The 27,938-nt window shown below is 35.6% G+C and overlaps 2 protein-coding genes and 1 long non-coding RNA gene across 7 annotated transcripts in view; 1 reads left to right on the plus strand and 2 right to left on the minus strand.

The window, feature by feature from the left end:
- The first annotated feature begins 212 nt into the window (after positions 1 to 212).
- On the plus strand, positions 213 to 2,713 carry LOC147844518 (uncharacterized). Its single transcript, XR_015492176.1, has 2 exons — positions 213 to 1,987; positions 2,246 to 2,713. It is a non-coding gene; the product is annotated as an uncharacterized LOC147844518 (long non-coding RNA).
- Positions 2,275 to 25,016, minus strand: rnf167 (ring finger protein 167). Of its 3 annotated transcripts, none has more exons than XR_015492039.1 (11): positions 24,769 to 25,016; positions 18,010 to 18,140; positions 15,411 to 15,491; positions 15,187 to 15,327; positions 12,412 to 12,499; positions 12,030 to 12,117; positions 11,722 to 11,827; positions 10,154 to 10,247; positions 8,294 to 8,374; positions 4,566 to 6,014; positions 2,275 to 3,581 (listed from the first exon to the last, which is right to left on the minus strand). XR_015492039.1 is itself a non-coding variant. In XM_087254608.1 (11 exons), the coding sequence occupies exons 3-11, from the start codon at positions 18,100 to 18,102 to the stop codon at positions 5,581 to 5,583; spliced, it is 1,206 nt and encodes a 401-aa protein (XP_087110734.1). In that variant the 5' UTR covers positions 18,103 to 18,140; positions 24,557 to 24,666; positions 24,769 to 25,016; the 3' UTR covers positions 2,275 to 5,580. The 3 variants fall into 3 exon arrangements, 2 of the variants coding, with proteins under 2 accessions (XP_087110734.1, XP_087110732.1); XM_087254608.1 differs by adding an exon at positions 24,557 to 24,666 and having other exon boundaries at positions 2,275 to 6,014; XM_087254606.1 differs by having other exon boundaries at positions 2,275 to 6,014.
- A 2,059-nt stretch (positions 25,017 to 27,075) lies between these two features.
- The window catches only part of spag7 (sperm associated antigen 7), a 10,387-nt gene continuing 9,524 nt past the window's right edge, over positions 27,076 to 27,938 (minus strand). For all 3 annotated transcript variants that reach the window (XM_087251546.1, NM_201125.1, XM_087251547.1), the window contains 1 exon segment: positions 27,076 to 27,938. This exon segment is cut by the window's right edge and continues 392 nt beyond it. The gene's annotated coding sequence lies outside the window, so the exon portion shown is untranslated.

Below are 27,938 nucleotides of genomic sequence, written 5' to 3' on the forward strand. Positions count from 1 at the left end.
ATTCGTTTCACATCCTTAACCCCCCTCCCCCTCTGTTCACTTTCTGCGACCGCCAAATGTTTTTATAGGGCTCATACTGGCCTGCGGCGCCCCTGCCGTAAATACATCAAAACTTCATTGAGACAACTTTATAGGCCATTTTAGTGAGCATTAATTCGTATAGACCATTTTTCTCAATATTAAGATTCTTTTTTCCCTTTTTTTGTTTTTTTAACCCTCAGATTTTAAAGTTTTACATAGATGTATTTAAGCTTAATACTATACTAAAGTCCCTTTAAGGCAAGTAAATTCACTCAATGGCCATCTTTAAAACGCCCCTCAGCCAGTATTCTCAGGCATTCTGTTTCAATGGGGAAACATCACATTCTCCAAAACTGCTTTCAAAGCTTACAATTACATTTCATATTAGGAATCACCAATAAAATTAATCAACAACTGTCTCTTTCATTGAATTTCTAAACATTCGAATCACACAAAATCTGCTGAAACTCATGTCTAGTCCGAGCCCCTCCCCTGGTGAATCCTCAGTCTATAGCGATCGCTGATTGGGTCCTGCATTAGAAGGTGGAGCTTCATTCGCCATATTGACCATTACGCTTTTGCCCATTCATACTTATACGAGTGACATGTCTTGTGTGTTCTATTGACTATACAAACAAACCATATGGAAAGCTTATCATTTTTCTTTTATGTTAAAATATTTACAGGTTTGTGGTCAACCCAGGCTCATTCTGATTACGTACCCCCTATATACAATTTTGGAGAGCACCAAATACTTCCCAGGAGCTAAGTTTCTTTGCATTTTTTTGTTTTCGCGAATCCACCAGAGGGTGCTGTGTACACTTTTTGAGATCTCAAACTCGTGAGTGCCATTCGTGCCTGCTGTTCTCGCGTAAACCCACCAGAGGCCGCTGTCAACCGACTGATAGTGTTTTTTAAAGTAGCCACATTCTCTCCCAGTTATTTACTTGCCTATTTAATTTTTTGGCTTTTGTTTTTGTTTTACCTGCTTTCTGGAACCATTCTTCACCAGACTCGAACCCTGCTGTCACGCTCAACTCAGCTCTGCGTCTCAAATACTTGATGTACGCCACGAGCCACTGGACGAACTAGTAGCAGCAGAAAAGCCGTCCATACGATGGTAAGTGGTCAGCTGGTATGTGCGAAATGGAAGTACGTCATACCGCCTCGTAGCTTTTGTTTTACAGACTAAATCCAGCCATATGTTCCTCTGGCTACATAATTCGCCATCTCTAGAAATGTATATAGGGCTTTGTTTTCAGAATGAGTCTGTGTTGTACCAGCACAGCTTCACTCTGAAAATGTAGCCCTATATACATTTCTGGAGATCGCAAATTATGCAGCCAGAGGTACGCATGGCTGCATTTCGTCTTTAAAACGAAGGTTACGAGGCGGTATGCCGCCGTTCCTTTTTTACGCTTACCAGCTGACCGATTACCTCTGTGTGGATGGCTTTTTCGCTGTTACCAGTTTGTCCAGTAGCTTGCTGCATACGTCGGAAAATTTTAAATGCAGAGCCGTGACAAACGAGCTTCGAGTCCAGCGAAGAAAGGCTTCAGAAAGCAGGTACGACAAATACAAAAGGCTGGCCAATTAGTGCTTTTTAAAACACTATCGGTTGGGTTTAGGAAAGAGGGCGGGTGGGGTGGATCGGTCTGTCGGGTTTGGGGAAGGGGGTAGGTGGTGGGAATTGGTTGGTCAGTCAGTCAGTCAGTCGACAGCGACCTCTGGTGGATTTGGTGAGAAGAGCAGGCGTGAATGACACTCTCGAGAGAAATTTAAGATGTCAAAACGCGCACAGAGCGGTTTCGCAAAACCAAAACCAGCGCTCCTAGGATGCATTTGGCGCTCTAGGGGTACGTAATCACAATAAGACTGGGTTGACTAATACTGTATACCTGTATTTCTGAGATGCAATGTATTTTTGGACATTCCCACTAATTTTGTTTTGGGGGGGAGGGGGGTTGTGGTCCAGGGTCACAAATTATATACTTAATCTAAACAGTAATAGAAGCTATAGGTCTCAGTCTCAGACCGCAGCAAACCAAAGGTGCAAATCTTAAAGGTGCAAAATTCTTTAAAATGTTATTTCTTTACTTCTTATATCAAAAATGACCAATCTTTCTGAACACTTTGTCTAATTTGAACTTTAAATCAAAACTAAAATCTCAATAATAATGCAGACAGTGAATTTTCACCATGACTGATAGAAGTGATTTGGGAGAAAAAGACTGAGGTGTTTACATCCACAAATGAAAATGAGTAGGCACAGGTTTATTTAGTACTGACAACACAGATTCTTATTCATTCGAGATGGAGGGTGTACTCTAACAGGACAGTAAATGGTTATAAACATTGCCATAAATCCTACACAGCGTCAGCTATGATCAAAGTAAATTAAACCTGAAACAGCAGCTATCATTTAAATGATGAATATCTAAATTAAACAAACGTAAAATCGTGTCCGTTTACTGTAAAAAAGAGAAGACAAGAAAGTTGACTTGACTGATAATTGTAAGGCAACTTGGGCTACAAGTGGAGTCAATTCAAAGAAACGCTGTGCCTAAGTTGCCTTAAAATTTTCAGTTGGGTCAACTTTTATTTAGTTTTTACAGTGTTTAGCGTTACGGCTTGCATAACAATAAAACTCTTTCAACTGCAGCTTTTGAATACAAATAAGAAAAACAAAACAGTAATGCCATTATCTAGAGAGATCTGCAGGGTTCAAAAGGTCAGTTTATGCATCTAAAATAACAACAAACGAGAGACAAATCATAAAGGATTATCTGTCCAATAACCCACCAATCAACTTTTAAATCATCAGGCTATAAATGTAAATCCTGTAAGAACGGTATTATTTCATCACTTGAGGATGTTGATCAATAAAGGGGTTAACAACAAACGACATTAAAGTATTTAGTACTCAAATACAATTATTCAGAATCCACCATGATTTCTAAGTGGCCTCTGTATGTATAAATAAAATGACAGTATTGTTTTACCAACTGGCGATGTGTCCGTATTGCACATAAATGGTGACGAGCGAAGAACCACCAACTTATAATTCACCCAGAAATGTGAGTTCACGTCTTACTTTCACTGTTTATTCACCTTAATGTTGAGTTTCTGAAAAGTAAATCGAGATATTTGCCAAATAAGAACACTGCTATTATCCATAAGCTGACCGAACTCTCAAAAAGAAAGTAATGACTAAAACAATAATTATAATAAAAATATAATATAACTTGTGCTATGCTGTATCATCTTTGAGGCCATACAGCAACTCTAAAGAGGGAAACACACAGAATTTAAAGAGACAGTTCACCCAAAAATGACAGCTTTTAATTAAAGCCAAAAGATTTCTGACCCTTAACTATATTTACTCTTCAAAAAGATCATAAACGCAATCAAATTAAGTAGTTTATATCTTAAAAACACTTTACATGAATTTAATTGGGCTTTTATTTACATCTGAACATTAATTAATGCACATACATGAAGCAATCCTAAATATAGACCATGCTTGCTACACTAGATGCTAATAGCTGCTTTTCTGACAGCTGTCTTCAAAATATCTTCATTGTGTTCGACATTCTGGAAACACTTTAGTTTGATATATTGAAGAACTTAAGCAAAATTGACTTTTATAGTTTATGTTGTTTCTACTCTCGATGCCAATAGCTGCTTTTTTCCAGCATTCTTCCAAAAAATATATATAATTCAGCAGAACAAAAAACTCCTCAAAGACCCTTGTTTGATTGAGTAAACAGTGAGCAAATTTACATTTCTTGGGTGAACTATCCCTTTAATGAACTTCACATAGGTTTTCTTCTGTTGAATATAAAAAGACGATATTTCTGAAGAAATAGACCATTGACTTCCAGAGTATATGTTTTTCCAACTTTGGAAGTGAGCAGTTACAACTTTCTTCAAAATATCTTCATTACATTCGACAGAATTAAGTCAATCAACATTTTGGAAACACTTTAGTTTGATATATTGAAGAATGTTCACTTGTTCATTTTGCTCCTACACTTGATGCCAATAGCTGCTTTTTCTAGCATTCTTCCAAAAAAAAAAAAAAAAATAAATAAATATATATATATATATATACATATATATATATATACATATATATATATATATATATATATATATATATATATATATATATATATATATATATATATATATATATATATATATATATATGTTCAACAGAATAGAAATCTCCTTAAAGACCACATTTAGGTTGAGCAAACAGTGAGCAAATTTACATTTCTTGGGTGAACTATCCCTTTAATGAACTTCACATAGCATTCACGCTCTAGTGCACAGGTGTCAAACTCAGTTTCCGGAGGGCTGCAGCTCCAACTCCAATTAAACACACCTGAGCAAACTAACGGAGTCCTTTAGGCTTGTTTTATAACTCCAGGTAAGTGTTTTTTCTACTGTTGAATACAAAAAGGCGATATTTCTGAAGAAATCTGACCATTGACCTCCAGAGTATTTGTTTTTTTTCGACTTTGGAAGTCAATAGTTACAGCTGTCTTCAAAATATCTTCATTGTGTTCGACAGATTTAAGACACTCGACATTCTGGAAACACTTTAGTTTGATATATTGAAGAACTTTAGCAAAATTGACTTTCATAGTTTATTTTGTTTCTACTCTCGATGTCAACTGCTGCTTTTTTTCCAGCATTCTTCCAAAAAATATATATATTTTGTGTTCAGCAGAATAAAAAACTTAAAGACCCTTTTTTAGGATGGGTAAACAGTGAGAAAATTTACATTTCTTGGGTGAACTATTCCTTTAATGAACTTCACATAGCATTCACGCTCTAGGGCACAGGTGTCAAACTCAGTTTCCGGAGGGCTGCAGCTCCAACTCCAATTAAACACACCTGAGCAAACAAATTGAGTCCTTTAGGCTTGTTTTATACCTCCAGGTAAGTGTTTTGGAACTAAACTGTGGAGGGCTGCAGCCCTCCAAGAGCTGAGTTTGACACCCCTGTTCTAGGGGGGAATTAATAATATAAACCACACACTGAAAGAAATGATTCAATGGATTTTACTCAATTATTTTAATGTAAATGATTTATACGGGCTGAATTTAATCAAACACATCAAGTTAAACGATACTTAATTTAATTTAAGTTCAACCCATATAAATCGTTTGCAAGGACTTACCTAAAGAAAATAACTGAGTAAATCTAATAAATAATTCCTTCAGTGCACCAATCTTGTGTGATTAAAAATCGTCATAATATGTTGTAGTGTTAATCGCACTAGCTAGAAGCAGGAGGGATGTATGTGTATCAGAAAGCCTGGAACGTGTCCTAAATCAGGGCTGTAAAACCTCAAAAACAAACCAAAGTGCACTGAAAAAAATGAGTTCTGCTAAACTGTTGCAAACAATTTATATGGGCTGAATTTAAACAATCAAATTTAATTTAGTAATGTTCAAACTCAGCCCAAATAAATCGCCTGCAACCACTTACCTTAAAAAAAAAAAACTAATAAATCCAACGAATCATTTTTTTCAGTGTGCTATTCGCTCAAACTCGTACGGCGGCGCCTCCAATCAGCTCTGTGGTGTCGCTTTCTGAGGCGCGACCCTCCTCCTCATCCTCACTACCTTCATCATCCGAGTCCTCTATGGGCGAGTAATACTCATCGTTGGCCAGCAGGGGCGCATCGTGCTGCGGCGTGTGTGGCAGGCACTGCGCCGCGGTGGTGACGGTGGCTGGCTCTGATGCAACTGTGGATGAATAAGAAGGAGGTGGGCTGGAGGAGGCAGGAGAGCCGGGATTGGACGGCCGGAGGAGAGGCGTGCGCTCGTCTTCCTCTTCAGCCTCGTGAGGTCCTGCCTCTTCGTCCGAATCTGAAGACTCTGAGTATTCTGGGTTGGGACGGGTCACGCGTTGCTTGCACACCGGGCAGGTTTTCTTGGTCTGGGTGAGCCAGGGGTCCACACACCTAGAGTGGTAGGCTGAACAGAGGGGAGTTATATTTATTAGGTTTTGCTACTCTGATTTGCAGTGCTGTATGCATGTTTTTAACAAATCTGAAGCATTAAAAAATACCATTATATGTTTGTAGATACTTAGCTATTGTGTATTGTTCTAATTGACCACACTTTCATTATGTTGGAGGCTGTTTTTGCCCCATTGACTTCTATTATAACCACATTTTTTGACTGCAAAGCCATGAACATACAATCATGCATTCTTGAATTTTGGTGGTTGGATGAGGGGAGTTAAAATGAGGATGTTGTGGTACTTTGTTTTCCTTTAAAGGGTAATGACACCCCCCACTTTCTGTTTTTTTCAAAAGATGCATCATAATATGCGTGGAGCTCTGCAACCAATGGACAGGAGGGGGCGTGGCCAGCAGAGCAGGGGAGAAGGAGGGTAAACGAACAACTGTTGTCAGTCAGCTCACAAAATGAGAAACAAACTGTGAGGAGACGCATGATTTTATAGTTTACAAAGTTAAAATGCAAAGAAATAAACAGTAATTTAATGCCCTGCTACATTTGTTATTCGTAATTTCATAAACAACCACAATTTACACAATTGTAAAAATAATCATGTTATACAAACACTAAATGAGGACTTTTCTCTCAATCCCCGGGTCTGAATGCAGACTCAGTGCAGCAGGTCTTTTGCCTTTTCTATTTCAACCATAAGCCCTGCTGGTAATCTGGAGGATTTAGGCGAACACAACAGCACAGTGATGTGTCTAAATGTGAACGAACTCCTGATAAAAGACAACCTCCGCCATTCTCCGATTCTCATACTGTTTTCCTGACAAAAATGCTTGCTGCACACAAACAGCTTTGCTGTATCGCGGGGAAAAACATGCAACAAACCCCGTGGATCATGGAAACAAAGACATACGGCCATTCATGAACAGCTAAATACTGTCTGCCGTGAGTCCTTGGACGCGTTCTCATCCAGTAATCAAGGTAGGATCTCACAGCTTGGCACTGGCAGGTCTGTCTTGCCTTCGGAAAGCACGCGCAGTCATGAATAACTAGGAAGCCGACTCTTCTCAAAGGATAAGAAAACTCCACTATGAATAATAGTTTGAACTCGACGCGTCATCTTTGCACTTGCAGTTTTGCGCTACGTCGCTGATTTTGATCCACCCCAAAAATCATTTTAAACCCGGAAGCTGAAATGAGCTGACAAAACCTCAAAATTATCCAGTTTTCCCCACAATTAAAGCTGACAGGTGCTAACATCGTCTTAACTGATGCTCAACACACACAAATCTCAAAAAAAAGTAATCGCGTGTTTTGCGAACCTTTAAATGTGCTGTATGTACGTTTTTTGACTCTACTGAAGTCAAAGCTAAATAAGGCTATGATGATTGTCAATGATGAGAGACATCCTTCATCAAACACCTTCCAATTGTTACCATCAGGTCGTTGATGCTGTGTTCCCAGGTGAGTAAGAAAAAGGAAAAAATGATCATTTATACCCCAAGCAATTAAGTGTTTATATTCCTACTCCCTCATTAGCAGTTGATGGCTAGTAGACTAGATATTTATTTATTGTAGGGGTACCATGTTTTTAAATTATTTATTTATATATACAGTTGAAGTCAGAATTATAAGCCCCCCTATTTAACGGAGAGATTTTTTTTCAACACATTTCTAAACATAATAGTTTTATTAACTCATTTCTAATAACTGATTTATTTTATCTTTGTCATGATGACAGTTAAAAATATTTGACTTGATATTTTTCAAGACACTTCTATACAGCTTAAAGTGACATTTAAAGGCTTAACTAGGTTAATTAGGTTAACTAGGCAGGTTAGGGTAATTAGACAAGTTATAATATAATGATGGTTTGTTCTGTAGACTATCGAGAAAAAAAATAGCTTAAATGGGCTAATAATTTTGTCCCTAAAAATGTTTTTTTTTTAAATTTAAAACTGCTTTTATTCTAGCCGAAATAAAACAAATAAGACTTTCTCCAGAAGAAAAAATATTATCAAACATACTGTGAAAATTTCCTTGCTCTGTTAAACATTTTGGGAAATATTTAAAAAAGGAAAAAAAATTCAAAGGGGGGCTAATAATTTTGACTTCAACTATATATATATATATGCCAAATGTGAAATGTCAGAAGTCTTATGAATGAGACCTCTGGCCTGTAATGGTTTAGGTTTTATAACGTTCTTTATCATTTGAGTAACTGCTTTTTAATTATTATACACAGTGCTCATGTCAAGACAAGGTTATTGAGCAGCTCTTACCATGTGAACACGGCAGCACTCTCAGCTTATCTCCCTCTTCATACTCATCAAGGCAAATCGCACACACATCATACGAATCCCCTGAGGAGAATATTTTGGATATATCGTTCATATTTTGGACAAGACAGTCAGTAAAAAAAAAAAAAAAGCATATCTGGAAATCTGTGGTAAACAAAAGCACGCTATAAATGCATTTTATGCAGCTTATGTCACATTTAAAGGGATAGTTCACCCCAAAATAAAGATTCTGTCATCATTTACTCACTCTTGACTTGTTTTTTTTTCCGTTGAACATTTACAATATACAACATATACAATCTTTTAGTTTAATAAATATTAAAATTGATTAATATCTATGATAAATATTCAAAAATCCCTCCAGAAAACACCTTTTTAAACATTTCCCCTAAAATATTTCCTGAATAAAAAAGTAATCTAATATTATTTACAGTAAAAAATACACATTCTATTAAAATAGGTTTTAAATAATACTAGTAAACGGTAAGATAAAGATTATCATTCATTTTCTTGTCGGCTTAGTCCCCTAATCAATCCGGGGTCGCCACAGCGGAATGAACCGCCAAGATAAGGATTAATACAAATAAATTTAAAAAAAAAAAGCATTACAGTCACTTTTAAAGATAAACAAATATATAATATACACAAGGTTAGTATGCGTGATCAGATTCCTAGTAGGGTCCCAGTATGGCCGGGTCGCGGGGGCCGCAGTCTTAGAGGAGAACCCCAGACTTCCCTCTTCCCAGACACTTCCTCCAGCTCCTCCGGGGGGATACAGAGGCATTCCCAGGCAAGCCGAGAGACAAAGTCCCCCCAGCGTGTCCTGGGTCTTCCCTGAGGCCTCCTCTTGGTGGAACATACCTGGAATACCTCCCTAGGTAGGCGTCCAGGGGGCATTCGAAACAGATGCCCCAGCCTCCGCAGCTGACTTCTCTCAATGTGGAGGAGCAGCAGCTCTACTCCAAGCTCCTCCAGGATGTCAGAGCTCCTCACCCTGTCTATAAGGGAGCGCCCTGCCACCCATCGAAGAAACTCAATTCAGCTACTTGTATCCGAGATTTTGTCCTTTTGATCAGGGCCCAAAGCTCATGAGCATATGTGAGAGTAAGAAAGTAGACTGACTGGTAAAATCGATTACCCCATTACAGCTGCCACTGCACCAATCCACCTGTTAATCTCACGTTCCATCCCTCACTCATGAACAAAACCCCAAGATACTTGAACTCCTGCACCTTGGGTACGGTCTCTCCTCCAACCTGGAGATGGAAAACCCCCTTTTTCCGGTGGAGCAACATGGCCTCGGACTTGGAGGTGCTGATTCTTACCAGTACCTCCTAATGAGAAGCAGTTTTTCTTATCATGAATCACAATCTCTCTGTTAGGACTGTACTTACCAGCTCTTTAAGCCATTCGTCAAATGTTGGTACCATATTTTGTTTCCTTCTCTGCAAAATAATTTTTAATAAATTCTGCAAAAACAATGTAAAAGAAGATATTTTGAAGAATGTTGGAAACAGTCAATTGTTGACGTCCATAGTATTTGTTTGTCAAGGTTTCCAACATTTTTTTTTTGTATATCTTTCATTGTGTTCAACAGATTTTTTTTTTTATGTGAATAAACACAGTTGAGGGCAAAATCATCATCCCTCCAAAATTACCAGCCTTCCATTCTTTTTCAGATATTTCCTCTGAATAAATATTATATAAAAAATACAAGTTGACAACGACAACAATAACAAACTCTATTAGGTTTGGAATTAGTCAAGGGTGAGTAAACGATTTCATTTTAGGGTGAGCTATCCCTTTAAAAAACAATCCAGCGATGAATTCGCTCATTCTCACCTTTATTAAACTTGTGAATGGGGATTTTCTTCAGCTGTTCTTTCGAGAGTCTGTTTTTACGAAGTCTCTTTCGGTGCTGCACACATCGCACAATCTGGACCAATCAGAAGAGAGAACACACATCATCACCGACTATACTAAATGTACCACTGACAGTTCCAAATCCAACACATTTGTCAAGCTAAACAATATTTATTCTACTGTATAAATAAATGTATGATGTAAAGCCACTCCAGACTGTTGAAAGCATTCTCTTTATACTGTTGATTGAGATACTTCTGCATTCATTTTAAAACGTAAAACTCTGATCCCTATTATAATAGAAAAAAACACAAATGTTTCATTCTATGGAATAAAATATAAAGAAAATAAATAAATAAAAGTGAGGTTGCTATTTTGATGTCAATACATTCATTTTCTTGTCGGCTTAGTCCGTTTATTAATCTGGGGGTCGCCACAGCAGAATGAACCGCCAATTTATCCAGCACGTTTTTACGCAGCGGATGCCCTTCCAGCCGCAACCCATCTCTGGGAAACATTCACATACACACACTCCTACCCTACGGAGAATTTAGCCTACCCAATTCACCTGTACTGCATGTCTTTGGACTGTGGGGGAAACCGGAGCACCCGGAGGAAACCCACGCAAACACAGGGAGAACATGCAAACTCCACACAGAAACGCCAACTGAGCCGAGGTTCGAACCAGCGACCTTCTTGCTGTGAGGCGGCAGCACTACCTACTGCGCCACTGCGCCGCCGTGAATACATTTAGTTGAGGGCAATATGATTAAAAATTTTTTTCTTTTTTTCAGATAATTCTAAACAGATATATAATGGAGAAAGGAAGGACATTTTCACAGTATTTCCTTAATATTTTTTCCTTATTTGTTTTACTTTATCAGGAATGAAGAGTTTTCGTTTTTTTTTTAATTATTGAAAAAATTGGCTACAGACCAAACAACTGTTATCTGATTACTTGCCTATTACCAAACTTTAATAGTTAACCTAATCAATCTAGTTCTTTCTCTAATCTTTAAATGTCACTTTGAACTATTCTAATAATATTATTTACCATCATCGTGTCATCAGTCAAAGACAAAATAAACTAGTGATTAGAAACTAGTTATTGGGGTGACGCAGTGGCCTTGGCTCAGTTGGCGTTTCTGTGTGGAGTTTGCATGTTCTCCCTGCATCGGCGTGGGTTTCCTCCGGGTGCTCCGGTTTCCACCACAATCCAAAGACATGCGGTACAGATGAATTGGGTAGGCTAAATTGTCCGTAGTGTATGAATGTGTGTGTGAATGTTTCCCAGAGATGGGTTGCAGCTAGAAAATAAATAAATGAATGAAACTAGTTATTACAACTGTTATTTTAAAAAAAAATCTGTTTAACAGCACTTGGGAAATTAAAAGGAGATCTAATAACTCTGACTCCAACTGTATATCATATTATGGTTAGATCCTCTATGAAGGATCTGAATGTTCTAGAATCTAGACATTTCAAACTTTATGCATGATTCTTTCATAAAAACCACATTTAAAGGGTTTATAAATGACAGCACTGACCATTATGATGACCATGACAATGATGATCATGCAGACGACTCCAGTGAAGGGGATGAGATAGTAGGACAGAGGGAAGGAGAACTCTGGCTTCAGAACCACATACGCCCTGCAGGAAAGTGGGTCAGCAAGTTATAAACGCACACAAAAAACCTTTGACGTGTCTTTTATTTTTATTTCTTGGAATAATTAAACAAAAGAAAAGCCATTTTCACTGGAATTCATCTTAGACTTTAATGAATAAAAAGTTTGCCCACCACTGGTTTATATTATTCAGTGCTTAATGTATGAATAACCGGTATTATTCTCACCCTTTCTCAGGTATGATTTTGTGTAGCATCTGAGAGGCAAAGAAGCTTGTAAACACAGAAGGAATGGATATCTCCTCTGCGATGGTCTCTGAAAAGCAAAACAAATGGACAGCAGATTTAAAGAATGATAAAGCATGAGTCTATAAAGGCACATATATAAAACCTTAATAACTGTTTTTTAAACATGTCTAATTTGATTATTTTCAGCCATCGATCAGAAAGTACTCAAAAATAGCCGTTTGTTTTAATATAACCAAAAAGAAAGTGCACAGCTTTTGTTGGCTTACTCGTGATTACCCTTGTACAACCTTACCAAATACACACATTTGTTACTTCTTCAGCACAAGAGTCAATTTACTCAAAAATAATGTGTGAATCTCACCATTGCTGTACCCCATATTGAGCAGTGAATTGGAGTACATGTTGTGCACTATAGCCGCACTGTAACCAGCCTGCTGTGCATGATACACCTGAAAAAAACAAGAACAACACTGTTCACTTCTATTCATTACACACTAAAAATGGAGATCATCTGAAACGGAGTGTGTGGAGAGGTAAGCATGATCGAACACCCAATGAGGGGGGAGAGCATGCTCAGAGCCCAGCGGCTAATCAGCAGGCCAATCAGAAATAATAAATAACACCTGTTTTTTCTAGTGATTGAGCCGGAGAGACACCCTTCTTAAGGAGAAGAGAAGGAGCAGCCGGGAGAGGAGAGAGCACACACACTGCTACATGTGTGGTGGCATATAAAATTGATAAAACAGTTTGTTTACCTGAATCGCAGACCCTGTCTTCTTCTTCCCTCAACAACAACGAACTTTACTACAGAGTGTTATTTACATTAGTGCGTTTTCATTAGCGCGTTTTTACCCCCCTCCTCCCCTCCTCTATAGGACACTGGCCTTCCGTAAACAAATTTAGTGACCCCTGCTTTAAGCCTTGTTTAAATTCGACATTGCAGAGTTTGCGGAGGTTCGCTTTGGGTGCGCGCGGCATGATTTCGGTTGGCGGTGCGTAGGGAATTTTTTGAGATTCAAGCGAACAGTGCATGCGGCGCCACAACTGATTCGAGTTGAATATGAAACACTTTAAAGCGATTTAATCTGAAACAGTACGACTGTACACACATCTTATGAACCATGATCAAAGAGATAACCAGATAATCAATAACTCTTGGCTAGAAATTGCAACAGCCGTGGGAAAGGAGAAAGTTTTTGCTAAAAGGTTTGAAAAAACCTGAGGGATGAGTTTGTTAAAGCCAAAAGAAGCCATAGCAGAAGTTCTCTCCAGACTGGACTATTGCAACTCTCTACTAGCCGGGCTTCCAGCTAACTCTATCAAACCTCTTCAGCTGCTCCAGAACGCAGCAGCACGAGTGGTCTTTAATGAACCTAAAAGAGCACATGTCACTCTGCTGCTCATCCGTTTGCACTGGCTGCCAGTTGCTGCTCGCATCAAATTCAAAGCTTTGATGTTTGCTTACAAAGCGACTTCTGGATTTGCTCCTTATCTGCTCTCACTTCTGCAGATGTATGTGCCCTCCAGAAACTTGCGTTCTGTGAATGAACGTCGCCTCGTGGTTCCGTCCCAAAGAGGGAAGAAATTAATGTCCCGAACTCTCGCATTCAATCTGCCCAGTTGGAATGAACTCCCTAACTGCATCAGAACGGCAGAGTCACTCGCTGTCTTCAAGAAACGACTAAAAACTCAATAATACACACACACACACACACACACACACACACAAACAAACACACACACACACACACACACACACACACACACACACACACACACACACACACACACACACACACACACACACACACACACACACACACAAAAAAAACACACACAAACAAACACACACAAACAAACACACACAAACACACACCGGTCGATTGAAGTCACACTGCAGATGGATATTATTGAGTCTCTACCCAAAGATGAAACCTCAGCATTATAGCCAAGCAGTTGGAACCTTCTGGAAACTACATGCTACAAAGAATACTTCATCGACGTTTGTTAAAGGAAGGATCAGTAAAGAGTAACTTGTCAGGATGGGTTTCTTCCTCCATTTCTCAAGTGTAAGTACGTGCGATTAAAGTTGTTGCCTTGTTTACTCTAGCTTGCAAATGTATTTAGTTGTGATTTGTAACTGCGTATACTGTATGAGGTTAACTCGCTGTATTCTCATATCGCGTGCAAAGCCACGTTAAAAACGCGACGCGTGCTGCTTTGTTTACAGAGCTCCGTGGAGGAGGGTAGTGTGTGTGTTTGTGTGTGTATGCGCGCGTTGTCGTCCGGCGTAGGGTTAAGTGTGTGTGTGGGTGTGCGCGCGCGCAAGGACGAGGGCAATGTGTGTGTGTCTGTGAAAAGAGCAGAGTGAGACAAGCTAGAAGATCTCCTCAACTGTTTTTGCTCAATAAAATAGTTAGTCGTGAGTATTTTCAAGTCCATCGTCTGTATTTACATTGACCCACTGGCAGCTAAAAGTCACGCGTGTATGAACTGTGATTACTTTTATATTGCTGATTAGCTGTTGGGCATTTCACTCTCTCACTGAAGGCAGTCGACCAATCGCAACAGACTGTCATCGGTCCAATCAGCGCAGATTAGCATTGCGCTAAGGAGGGGTTTGGGAACAAATGAATCACTGGAAGATTAATATGGGAGTAGCTGGGATAATTAGGTAAGAATAAATGCAGATTATAAGACCATGAAAGTGTTTTTTGACCTTGCATGCATTTTAGACTGTAGTTGGAGACCCTTACAACCAAGATATGACCCCATTTCATGTATAATATGGGCTCTTTAAAAAATCTTGTATGGTTATAAAAATGCTTATAATAATTAAAATAATTTATAAAAACAATACAAAATAATTAGTTTAAAAATATTAAACGACATTATGATATGATGTACTTCCGGAAACTTCTTTTCTCTTTATCCGTCTGATTTTACGGTGGGTTTCTTTTGACCGCCCCCTGTCGTTTTAAAGAATATCACAACGGCGAACGCAGCAAGTATAAAAGCCTTGTCCGTTTCGCGAGGGCACAATACGGCGCCAGGTGAAAGTATAATTCCAGCTTTAAGGGCTGTCATGCAGCGAGACCCAAATCACTATTAGAAAAGCCCATATAATAACATTAACCTTGACATCGAAGTTACAGTCATAGCGTCGAATGAGGACGATGTATTTTGTAGTGCTGTTAGGATCGGCGGGTGTTGGAGAAGCTGGAGGAGGATCTATAGGTGTGCAGGCGTTCTGAGGACGAGCTTCGATAAGAACACCCTGAAACAAAAAAAAATCAGAGAAAAATCAGTCACTCTTACACACTTCAAAAACTACAAACCCAACAGCACTGATTGGATTACCATGAGTCCATCCTTGGGTAGAGCAGAGCCAAAGAGAGCAGGCAGATCCTCAAACAGCATGGAGGTCATGTTACTGTAATGCTGCAATGCATGGAAAACGAGTCCATTAGCAACTGAATAAAGCAATCCATTGTAAAGCAATCAAACAAGCCATGACATTACATTAATATTGATTGTTGGAAGGTGAAGTGATTTGTGCAACCAAATACTCAACAAATGTACTGCAGCGTATTATAAAGCTTAGTTATGACTATCCAGCTGTTTGTGATTTCTACAAATTATGGATTGTGCATCCGGTTTGGAGAACTCTCATTCAAAATAACTGAAATGAAAATCAGACTTGGAGAAATATGTCATGCCTTATTTTCAATTACACAGAACTAGGTTCTCTTGTTAAGTTAAAGCTGATAAATGCATGACTCAAGGGGATGTTTTATAGACTATTAAGGCTGAATCTCTAGATTGAGGCTGAAACTAGAGCTGGGCAATATGACAAAAATCCCATTTAGCGATTCAAGTCCATATAACGATATAAACTAACCGGCCACTTTATTAGGTACACCTGTCCAACTGCTCGTTAACGCAAATTTCGAATCAGCCAATCACATGGCAGCTACTCAATGCATTTAGGCATGTAGACACGGTCAAGACGATCTGCTGCAGTTCAAACCGAGCATCAGAATGTGGAAGAAAGGTGATGTAAGTGACTGAATGTGGCATGGTTGTTGATGCCAGACGGCTGGTCTGAGTATTTCAGAAACAGCTGATCTACTAAGATTTTCACGCACAACTATCTCTAGGGTTTACAGAAAATGGTCTGAAAAAGTTTAAATATCCAGTGAGCGGCAGTTCTGTGGGCGCAAATGCCTTGTTGATGCCAGAGGTCAGAGGAGAATGGCCAGACTGGTTCCAGCTGATAGAAAGGCAACAGTAACTCAAATATCCACTCATTACAACCGAGGTCTGCAGAAGAGCATCTCTGAACACACAACACGTCCAACCTTGAGGAAACTGAGGCTACAATTAATACAGGCTCATCAAAATTAGACATTAGAAGATTGGAGAAACGTTGCCTGGTCTGATGAGTCTTGATATCTGCTGTGACATTTAGATGGTCAGGTCAGAATTTGGCACCAGCACTATGAAAGAATGGATCCATCCTGCCTTGTATCAACGGTTCAGGCTGGTGGTGGTGTAATGGTGTGGGGAAGATTTTCTTGGCACACTTTGGGACTATTAGTACCAATTAAGCATAGTCTTAATGCCTACCCGAGTATCATAGCTGACCATGTCCATCCCTTTATGACCACAGTGTACCCATCTTCTGATCTCATCTTAGGCTGGTTTCTTGAACATGACAATGAGTTAATTTTACTCAAATGGCCTCCACAGTCACCAGACTCAATCCAATAGAGCACTTTTGGGATGTGGTGGAACGGGAGATTGGCATCATGGATGTGCAGCCGACAAATCTGCAGCAACTGTGTGATGCTATCGTGTCAAAATCTCTGAGAAATATTTCCAGTACCTTGTTGAATCTATGCCACGAAGTTCTAAAGGCAAAAGGGGGTTCAGCTCGGTACTAGTAAGGTGTACCTAATAAAGTGGTCAGTGAGTGTACATAATTTTTGTATAATCAATCAATTAATAGTTTAGATACATGTTGAAGGATAAATTATAAGAGTTTCTGTAGGTGAAAGACTTAAGACATTTAAGACCATTACGAATGAAATTTTAGATTTATACAGGGCTAAATGCTAAGGATTTTTTCGAATATCCCAGTTTGAAAAGACTTTCACTTGTCCTATCAATTTTTTTTTTTAATATTTAATAGAATTAATAATACAATAAAACTTATTTTGTTTTTTAAAATAACAATTTTAGATTTTTTAATTAATTTTCAAATATATCCATTCACAAACCCTATAGCCCCCACCACGAATAGAACAAAACAAAGCTGTCAATTACTTCAGTCTACAATAAAAATAAAATTAAGAAAAGAAAAATTAAAGATTTAATACCTACAACACAACATTTCAGTAGATTTAAGACATTTTAAGGACTAAAATTTAGCTTTTGAAAATGTTTATTTCCCCCCCCAACATTTTAAAGTATATACTCAGTAATGTACTCATTCATAATCATATTTATGATTTTTTTCAGAACTTCAGGGCAAATGTTTGATTAAAATAATAATAAAAACACTTTTCAAAAACTATTGACTACAGGCCTAACATAAAAATAATAAAAATTACTAAATAAAATGCAAAATGTACACATTAAGTGTTTAACATTGCAACGCTCTCATTTTAACATCTCAAATTTCTCAATGCTGTTAATCATGTTTCTGTCTGCTTCTCTGTAATAGTGTGTAATAGTGGGCTCATCTAAATTATAGAAAAGTATTACCATAAACAATCTATTTTGTGACAACACGATATAAATGATAGAGCATAATATGAAACTATAGACTTTTTATTATGTCCGTATGATATATATGGTCATATTTCACAGCCTTAATTTCAACGCAAGCTTGCTAACTGCTAGCTTCTCTAAAATTTCTCTGAAATTGTTAATAATCCTGAAAGCAGACACTTACAGCATATATATATGCCTGACCAGGAGAAGGCACCAGAGTGCAGAAGATGATGAGGATAACTGATACGGCCAGCGGCGACCCCAAACACACCATCCTGAATTAGGCGAGCCCTGAAGAGGGGCGACCAATACCTGCACGCATCCATGCATGCACACACGCACACACACACACACACACACACACAGACAGAGACAAAAAACAAACACAAATACACAAACAAACACACAAAAACAAACAAAAGAACACGCAAACAAACAATTAAACAATTAAACGCACACACAATTAAACACAAAACAAACAAACAGGAATGCACAAACAAACAACAAGAAATAAACAAACACACACACACAAACAAACAAAAACACAAACAAACACAAAAACAATTAAACAGACAAAAACAAATTAATACACAAACAAACAAACAAAAACACAAAAAACAACCAAATACATACAATTACGCACACACAAAACAAATGAACACACAAACAAACAACACACACAAATACACAAAACACACACAGACAAACAAACACACAAAAAACAAATGAACACACAAATACATGAAAAATAAACAAACACACACACACACACATGCACAAACAAATAAACAGCACAAACACAAACAAACACACAAATGCACAAACAAACAAACAACAAAAAACAAACAAACAAAAACAAACACACACAAACAAAAAAACAAAATTAAACACACACACACACAAAACAAATGAATACACAAACAACACACAAATGCACAAACAAACAAAAATAAAAAACACACAAAAGCAAACAAAAACACATACAAACAAACACAAATGAACAAACAAAACAGACACACACACATACAAACAGAAACAAATAAAAACACAAACACACACGCACACGCACACAAAAACAAATGAACACACACACGAAAAATAAACAAACACACACACACATTCACAAACAGACACACAAAACAAAAACAACACAAACAAAGAAAAAAACAAACACACAAATGCACAAACAAACAAAAACAAAAAAAAACACACACACACAAACAAACACACACACACACAATACAAATGAGCACACAAACAAACACACAAACGCACAAACAAAAAACAGACAAACAAACAAACAAACAAACAAAAACACAAACACACAATTAAACACAAAAAAACAAACGAACACAACAAGCACAAACAAAAATGAACACACACCCACACAAACACAATCAAACACACAGAAGCAAGCACAGTTTATACAAATTTGATAATCAGGCAGTCGTCAGTGTGACAGAAGGAAACACAGCAGATCCTATATATGGCAGTTTGGTGTTCTAAATAAATGAATCGCTTTTTATAACTTTAGATAACTTCTGACTTTACAGATCTTAAGAAATCACATGTCGGCTCATTACGAAGCACTTCTGCCTCAGGATGAACTCAGGATTATGACAGCATTCGTGCAGTTGTATAAGTAGCCCACTGACTGCCAGGAAAAGGTTCATCTATGACATTCCAACAAACCTGAAATTTTGACTGATTATATCTGTGGATCAGATCACTGCGGTGCTTAAAGTTCAACGCTGAAATGGAAAATGAACTTATACTTGGAACAGATTATCAGACACAATGTGTAGCAGGAACTGGATTCTATCTGTTGTTGTTTTTTTAGATGTAGACATGGCCTAGAAAATTAACATGAGTTTATTATTCATTCATTCATTCATTCTCCTTTGGCTTAGCCTCTTATTTATCAGGGGTTGCCACAGTGAAATGAACCGCCAACTATTCCGGCATATGTTTTACGCAGCGGATGCCCTTCCACAGTTTACTATTAAAAGTGCAAATTTAGAAACTAAATGGGTTTCACTATTTTACTCAATGTTATGTCATGTATCGTCATAAAAACTGCAATGTCTTAATTATGATTATTTCTATAAATAGCCATATTGATATACAGTGTTCAGCATATTTGAGTTTACCACATTTAGAAAATTTATATCGTATCTATTTCTCAGTGAATATAGGCAATGCATTTTGGTGCATTAAAACAAAACAGATAAAATAATGTTTTAGTCACCAAACATTTTAAAAAATTGAAAGATAATACAATTAAATTCAAGCTAAATATTGCAAAAAAAATTTAAATAATAAATAAATAAGCAAATTTTTATTATTATTATTTTTTTGCTTCTCTTGATTTTTCTTCTTTTTTAAAAATTTGTATTTAATATTTTTCTATAACATACATTTGGACGTATTACTGCATTAGTTGGACCGTTATCGTAAGTTATTTTGTTTAGATTAGCTCCGGATTCGACTTCAGTACTGACTAATCTAATGCATAAATATAGTACTGTATATCTTCCTATTAAAAAAATGAAATTAAAAGATAGAATATTGAGGGGCGTACTTATATATGCTAAGCGCTATATAACCACAATAAAAAGATCTATAAAATGCATGAAAATTAAGATTAATGAAAAATATATTTATTACAATTATTAATCTATAAACATTTATTACATATTTTAATATATTTTTAATTAAGATTAATACAAAATATATTTATCAAAATTGTTATTTTATTTCACATTTATTACAAATTTTAATTAAAAAATTAAGATTAGTAAAAAAATGCATTTGCAAACTGCTAATATATATATATATATATATATATATATATATATATATATATATATATATATATATATATATTTTTTTTTTTTTTTAAACTATAATGAATAAAAACATTAACTATTATAAATTATAAATATCCCAAAATGCTAAAATATATATATTTTTTATTATTTAGTATTTGTATTGATTAAAATGATAAACTAACAACATTATTCGTAGTAGTATCACTTCTTTTGGCCAAAAAATACAGTCCAGCAAACCTGATATTTACTATAAGAATTTTATTTAAAAAATGTAGTAAATCTTGCATCTGCATTTTTAATCATTACATTTATTAGATTCATGAGAAACAAAATAGATTTGGTTTTTAGTTTATGGCTTGTATGTTAAGCTATTTGCACAAGTAAATATCACACAGATCAATTACCTTAATATCTTAATAGGAACACTTTCGGTCATTTTAAGAACTCCACTTATCTTTCCAATTAATAATTAACCCTGCCTGTAAAATGTAATGTGTACATTCAGTTAGTACACTGTTAGAAACTTGCATAAAGATAGCCACCATGTTTAGCCACCATGTACAGAGCGCGTCTGTCAGTCAGCGCTTATACATGCATGCACTGGTTCAGAGGTTGCATATGAAAGGTCGACGCACAGTATTAATGTAAAGAAAGTGGGATAGAATGGAAAAATACGAGAGAATTTCGGCAAAAACGGGAGGGTTTATGTGAGTGAAGTGAACAGGAAGTGTTTGTAGAGAAACAGTTTTGCGAGTATATGCAAAACATCTTTGCGAGATAATGCAAAACTTTGCGAAGGAACGCAAAACATCTTTGCGAGATAACGCAAAACTTTGCGAGAGAACGCAAAAACTTAGAAATATATATTTTCCTCCCACCCATTTTTTTTCTTTCACCCATTTTGTTTTTTTTTTAGCCAGCCAATTTTTTTCTCCTCCACTACGTCCGTTAAGGGGTTCCGTACTTATGCAACTTGGCCACTGCTTTACAGAAGTGAAACCGAACCAACCACAAGAATGAACAAGTTCCTTAAGGGACAAATATATAAAGCATGTTTTTAGATTTCAGACTAGCTTCTCTAATCCAAACTGTGTTAACCCTTATGAGAAACACAACACATATTGAATTCCAGATCATTCAACAAACGGGTTTAATTTATAAACCCTTATCGTAGTCTGTTGGTGAAGAGGCAATCCTGCATTCATTTCAATGATATATTTACAAATATGAAAAATAATAATCGACAGATAAGACAAGGCGTGTCAGAGTCATCAAACGTGTTTTTGTAGCTGGAATGAAGACGTCTTTCTAGATCTGCAAAAAGCCAGGTCAAATCATCTTGTATCTTGTTTTATGAATAGTTGATCGCTAAAAGCACTAGATTTATCTACTGATTTCTATCGTTTTATGCAGTTTATTTAAGAAACAACTAAAAAGATGCATGCTGTATACAGACAGATGGCTAATGTTGCCAGTGAATACACGGATCAATTAAATGCTTAGTATTTGGTGACTTACTAAGTGCACTTAGCCAGTTAAAGTAAGTGCATTCAATTTTTTTCCACATCATTTTGCTTTCACGTATTCCAGATTATTATCATGATGATCCGAAGACTAAATTTCTCAATGCTTACAATGACAGGCTACTTTAAACGTAGCTTTAATATTTCAAAATAGCGCAAGTAAGAAAAACACAGTACATTCCACTTGTTGACTCCTGCCTTTTAAGATCTAGAAGGAAGTTTGGCTTTTTGCGCAACACTGTAGCCATAAAATAGATGTCATGCATAGTTTAATTAGCAACTATACAAGATTTATTATCATTATTTTATTTTTGTTTTCAGATTGAGGGCATTATATACTTATTTGATTATCAAGTCCTATATAAATATAAGGTTCCATTAGTTAAATGGATTGTTCACCGAAAACAAATACAATTTACTCACCCTCAACTGATTCCAAAGCTTTTTTTTTTAGTTTGAGTAGATATTTTTAGAGAAATCTGAAATCTTTAACCATTGACTTCCCTAGTAGGAAAAACGAATACTATTGCTATTGGAAGTCTATTTACTATTGGAAGTCAATGGTTTAAGCTTACTTCAAAATGTCTAATTTTGTTAAACAGAAAAAAGTCAATACATGTTTAAAACAAGTGAAGGTTAAGTAAATGACATAATCTGTTTTTTAGTGAACTATATTGCTTTTAATGTGAAACTCGTTCATTGATAGATCTTGTTAACCAACAGTGCGTTATTAACTAATGTTAACAAGCACAACTTTGGATTTTAACAGTGTATTAGTAATTGTTGAACTGTTATTAATGAACAAAAACTGTACAATTATTGTTCATTTTTAGTACATGTTAGTAAAATTGATGTAAAGTTGGTTTAATATGCTGCAAATTTAGACTTTCACCTTAATAATATCATTTTAGAAATGTATCATTTGCCAATTCTAAAAAGGGAACTCATATCCAAGTTCAACATTGTTCACAATCAATTAAATAGTGCTAAGGCTGTTCGGAGGTCAGCAATATATATATTTAGAACAATATTTGGAAGATATTTTTAAAGAAATCTGAAATCTTTAACCATTCACTTCCCTTGTAGGAAAAACAAATACTATGAATAGAGGTCAATGGTTTGCGTTTTCTTCAAAATGTCTTATTTTGTGTTTAACAATATAAGAAAGAAAGTCTAACAGGTTAAAACATGTAAAGGGTAAATAAATCACATAATTCTCGATTTTAAGTGAACTACATTCATTTGATGTTATTAAATGCAGTATTTATTTATCTTTGTTAACGTTAGTGAAAAGAAAGTCATTCATTGTTGGTCAACTAACAGTGCATTATTAACTAATGTTAACAAGCACATATTTGGATTTTTAACAATTTATTAGTAAATGTTTTGAACTATTATTAATACAAACTGTACATGTATTGTTTATTCTTATGACATGTTAGTTAAATTGAGAGAAAAAGGTGGTTTTATATTTGCATATTTGGACTTTCTCCTTAATAATTTCATTTCAGAAAAAATATTATTTGCCCACTCTAAATAGGGAACTCATATCGAAGTTCAACATTGTTTACAATCAATTAAATAGTGCTAAGGCTGTTCGGAGGTCAGTAATATATATTTAGAACAATTTTTGGAAGATATTTTTAAAGAAATCTGAAATCTTTAATCATTCACTTCCCTAGTGGGAAAAACTATTATTGGAAGTCAACGGTTTGAGTTTTCTTCAAAATGTCTTATATTGTGTTTAACAACATAAGTAAGAAAGTCTAGCAGGTTAAAAACACGTAAAGGGTAAATAAATGACATAATTTTCAATTTTGAGTGAACTATATTCGTTTTAATGTTATTTAATGCAGTATTTATTCATCTTTGTTAACATTAGTAAAAAGAAAGCTGTTCATTATTAGGTCTTGTTAACTAAGAGTGTATTAACTAATGTTAACAAGGACAACATTGGATTTTAACAACGTATGAGTAAATATTGAACTATTAATTAACTAATTTCTGAGTTATTGTGTACATGTTAGTAAAATTGAGGTAAAGTTGGTTTTATATGCTGCACACTCGGACTTTCTCCTAATGATTTCATTTCAGAAATGTATAATTTTCCAATTCTAAATAGGGAAATCAAAGTACAACATTGTTCACAGTCAATTACAGTCAATTACAAACAAGTTGCCCCTGTTAAAAAAACACAAACTAATGTATGAATATAAACCGACTTTAACCTCAATGTTAGGAAATACGTGAACTAATTGAGCCTTATTTTAATTTTGGACACAAATGGTAAACCAAAAAAAAAAAAAACAAGATTGTCATTACTGAAACAGCGCACAAACGTTTCTTTTCAATGACAAATAAACAAGGCAATTACCGAAATAAAACCGTGGATCGATCCTCCCCGACTTCAGCTACTTCCCGAACATTGCAGTACCATTGAAGCTACATTATTACTTCAGAAACGTTCAATTACATCCGAAAGAACTTGTAAACAACAACAATGTAAGTTAACGTTATAATACTACAATGGCAAGATGTCAGTTAAAATGTAACGTTAGTTTAAGAGTTTTGTAATGGTTTACTTACAGTAAGAGACCGCCAGCTAACTGGCTTATCACTCGTTTCCTTAGCGGACGGCTAATGTTAAAGTCTCCCACTCGCGCTGTCGCTTTAATCCAGCTATAATTGCTGTAACACGGCGATTACTTTTAGTAAAGTTCCTTCTGGAAGATCGCAACTCATTGATCCGCCTCGGTTTGTCGATCAGCTCGGCTCTTCGGGGACCTGCGATCACGCGTTTGTTTACAATTTTGCAAGGCCAACGGGAAGTGCGTGAGGAAACAAGTCTCGCGGGATCTTAATTAAACGATAGAAGGGATACAGCTGCGGCCGTAAGTTAACGAGAATTATTTATATTATATTATTTTATTGACGTCTTTCCCTACCCCAATCCTCACATCAATGTAAAAACAGTAAACATACAAAGTATTATTCATATTATTTATTAAATTACCCACTAAAATATATTTTATCAACGTCCATCCCTACCCCAGCCCTCACAGCAGTGTAAAAACCGTATTTATACCGAATATTACTCATATAATTTATTAAATTACACATTAAACTGTATTTCATTAACGTTTACCTTTACTCTAATCCTCACAGTATTGTAAAACAGCAATTATACGAAATATTATTTAATGAATTATTAATTAAACTGTATTTTATTATTGTCTACCCCAACCCTTACAGCAATGTAAAAACAGTTATTATAAAGATTATTTAATTTTGTTTTTATTAAATTACGCATCAAACTGTATTTTATTAACGTCTACCCTTACCCCAGACCTTAACAGTATTGTAAAACAGTAATTATACTGAATATTATTGAATAAATTACCCATTAAACGGTATTTTATTAATGTCTCCCCATCCCTAACCCTCACAGCAATGTAAACAGTAATTATACAGAGTATTATTCATATTATTAATATATTAAATTACCTCCTAAATTGTATTTTAATGTCAACCCTTACCCCAAACCTTCACAGTATTGTAAAACAGCAATTATACGAAATATTACTTAATAAATTACTCATTGTATTTTTTTAACGTCTACTCCAACCCTCACAGCAATGTAAAAACAGTAATTATACAGAATATTATTTATTTAATCACCCATTAAACTGTATTTTATAAGTCAACCCTTACCCTAAACCTGAAAAGTATTGTAAAACAGTAATTATACTGAATATTATTTAATAAATTACCCATTAAACTGCATTTTATTAATGTCGATACATCTCCAACCCTCACAACAATATAAACAGTAATTATATCGAGTATTATTCATATTTTGTTATTAAATTACCTATTAAACTGTATTTTATTAAAGTCAACCCTTACCCCAAACCTTCACAGTATTGTAAAACAGCAACTATACGAAATATTATTTAATAAATTACTCAATAAACTGTATTTTATTAACGTCTACCCCAACCCTCACAGCAATGTAAAAACAGAAATTATACAGAGTATTGTTCATATTATTTATAAATTAAATTACCTATTAAACTTTATTGTAACGTAGACCCCTACCCCACACCCGCACAGTATTGTAAAACAGCAATTATGCGAAATATTACTGAATAAATTACTCATTGTATTTTATTAACATCTACTCCAACCCTCACATCAATGTAAAAACAGTAATTATACAGCATATTATTTATTAAATAACCCATTAAACTGTATATTATCAACACCTACCCCACCTAAACAGGTCTCCCGCATTCTTCAAAATATCTTCTTTTGTGTTCAACAGGGGAAAATAAAAGTTTAGATGCACGTAAAGTTGGTTTTATATTTGCATATTTGGACTTTCTCCTTACTAATATGATTTCAGAAATGTATTCTTAGCTAATTCTAAACAGGGACATCACATTAGCAGCCAATGACTATCAAATCACAACATTGTTCAGCCAATAAAATAGTGCTAATGTTGTGTTGAAGTCATACTTGCGTGCTACTTTAGATCTAATATTCAAAGTAGGATGTAACGGTTTTAAAAAAAGAAGGAATACGTAAATATATAACTTTACCTCAATTAGGATGAGTTCATTTTTATTTTTTTTGTGTGTGTGATCAATCCCTTTAATTAAAACAACAACAACAAAATAAATAAAAATGGAGGGATTTCAAAATAAAATGATTTAAAACAACTATAAAAAATGTAATAGATCAGAAATGGTAAAATTATGAATAATTTGATTAACTTAATATAGTTATCAACCCATGCACCTCATGAGCTTATGTTGACTTTAATATGTATTTGATTCATTAAAACACATAAAATATCAACATACAAACTGAAAAGCAATAAGACAACACATATCTAAGACATCACACACTTTTATTTCTCCAAATAGTCTTGAAAAACAACTCAGCGAACTAAAATAATAATAAATGTAATCCATTAATGAGCATTCAGTGTCTTTAACACTGTCTCTGAAGCTTTATTTTGAAATAGATGTAGGTTTGTCTTTTACAACAGGCTTAAATATCATATAACATCATGTTTGATCCATCTAGTCCATTTATACCATAGATGTATATATCTAAGAATATAAACGAGGACATAATAATGATCCACGACCCAGAATGATGGTTAGCCAGTGTAAATTGACTAAATATTATTGACACACATGTGATGAGATGCATGACTATCAGAACCCAATAAACACACACTGCATACAACAACTGCGTACAAAAAAAAGACAAGACTAGTCCTCAAATTAATTTTAAAACGAACCAAATGACAAGAATCTGCTCAAGATAGTTCACACAAAAATGAAAGAATTTCACCATCTACAGTTGACTTTCTTTCTTTTCTTCAACCCAAATGAAGATATACCGAAAAATGATGGGAAAATAAACAGCTATAGACATCCATAGTATTGTTTTGCTCCTACTACAGATGTCAACGGCTGCCGCTTTCCAAAACTCTCCAGGATATCTCGAAGAACGACACTCATACAACTGTAGAACCACTTGAAGGTGATGAAATGTTTATGTTTGGGGTGAACTATCCCTTTTTATAACAAGATAACTACAAATAAATGTGATTAAAATGGTCATGAAGTCAAGCAAACAGCTATGAAGGCAATAAATATAACCGATGAAAATGCGACCTAGTCTAAAACCAAATGCTTTAAATGAAGAACGCCTTTTAAACAGCTATAAGAGATGCACATGCC

This window comes from Danio rerio, chromosome 5, assembly GCF_052040795.2.
Source record: "Danio rerio strain M-AB ecotype USA chromosome 5, GRCz13ab, whole genome shotgun sequence".
NCBI lineage: Eukaryota > Metazoa > Chordata > Actinopteri > Cypriniformes > Danionidae > Danio > Danio rerio.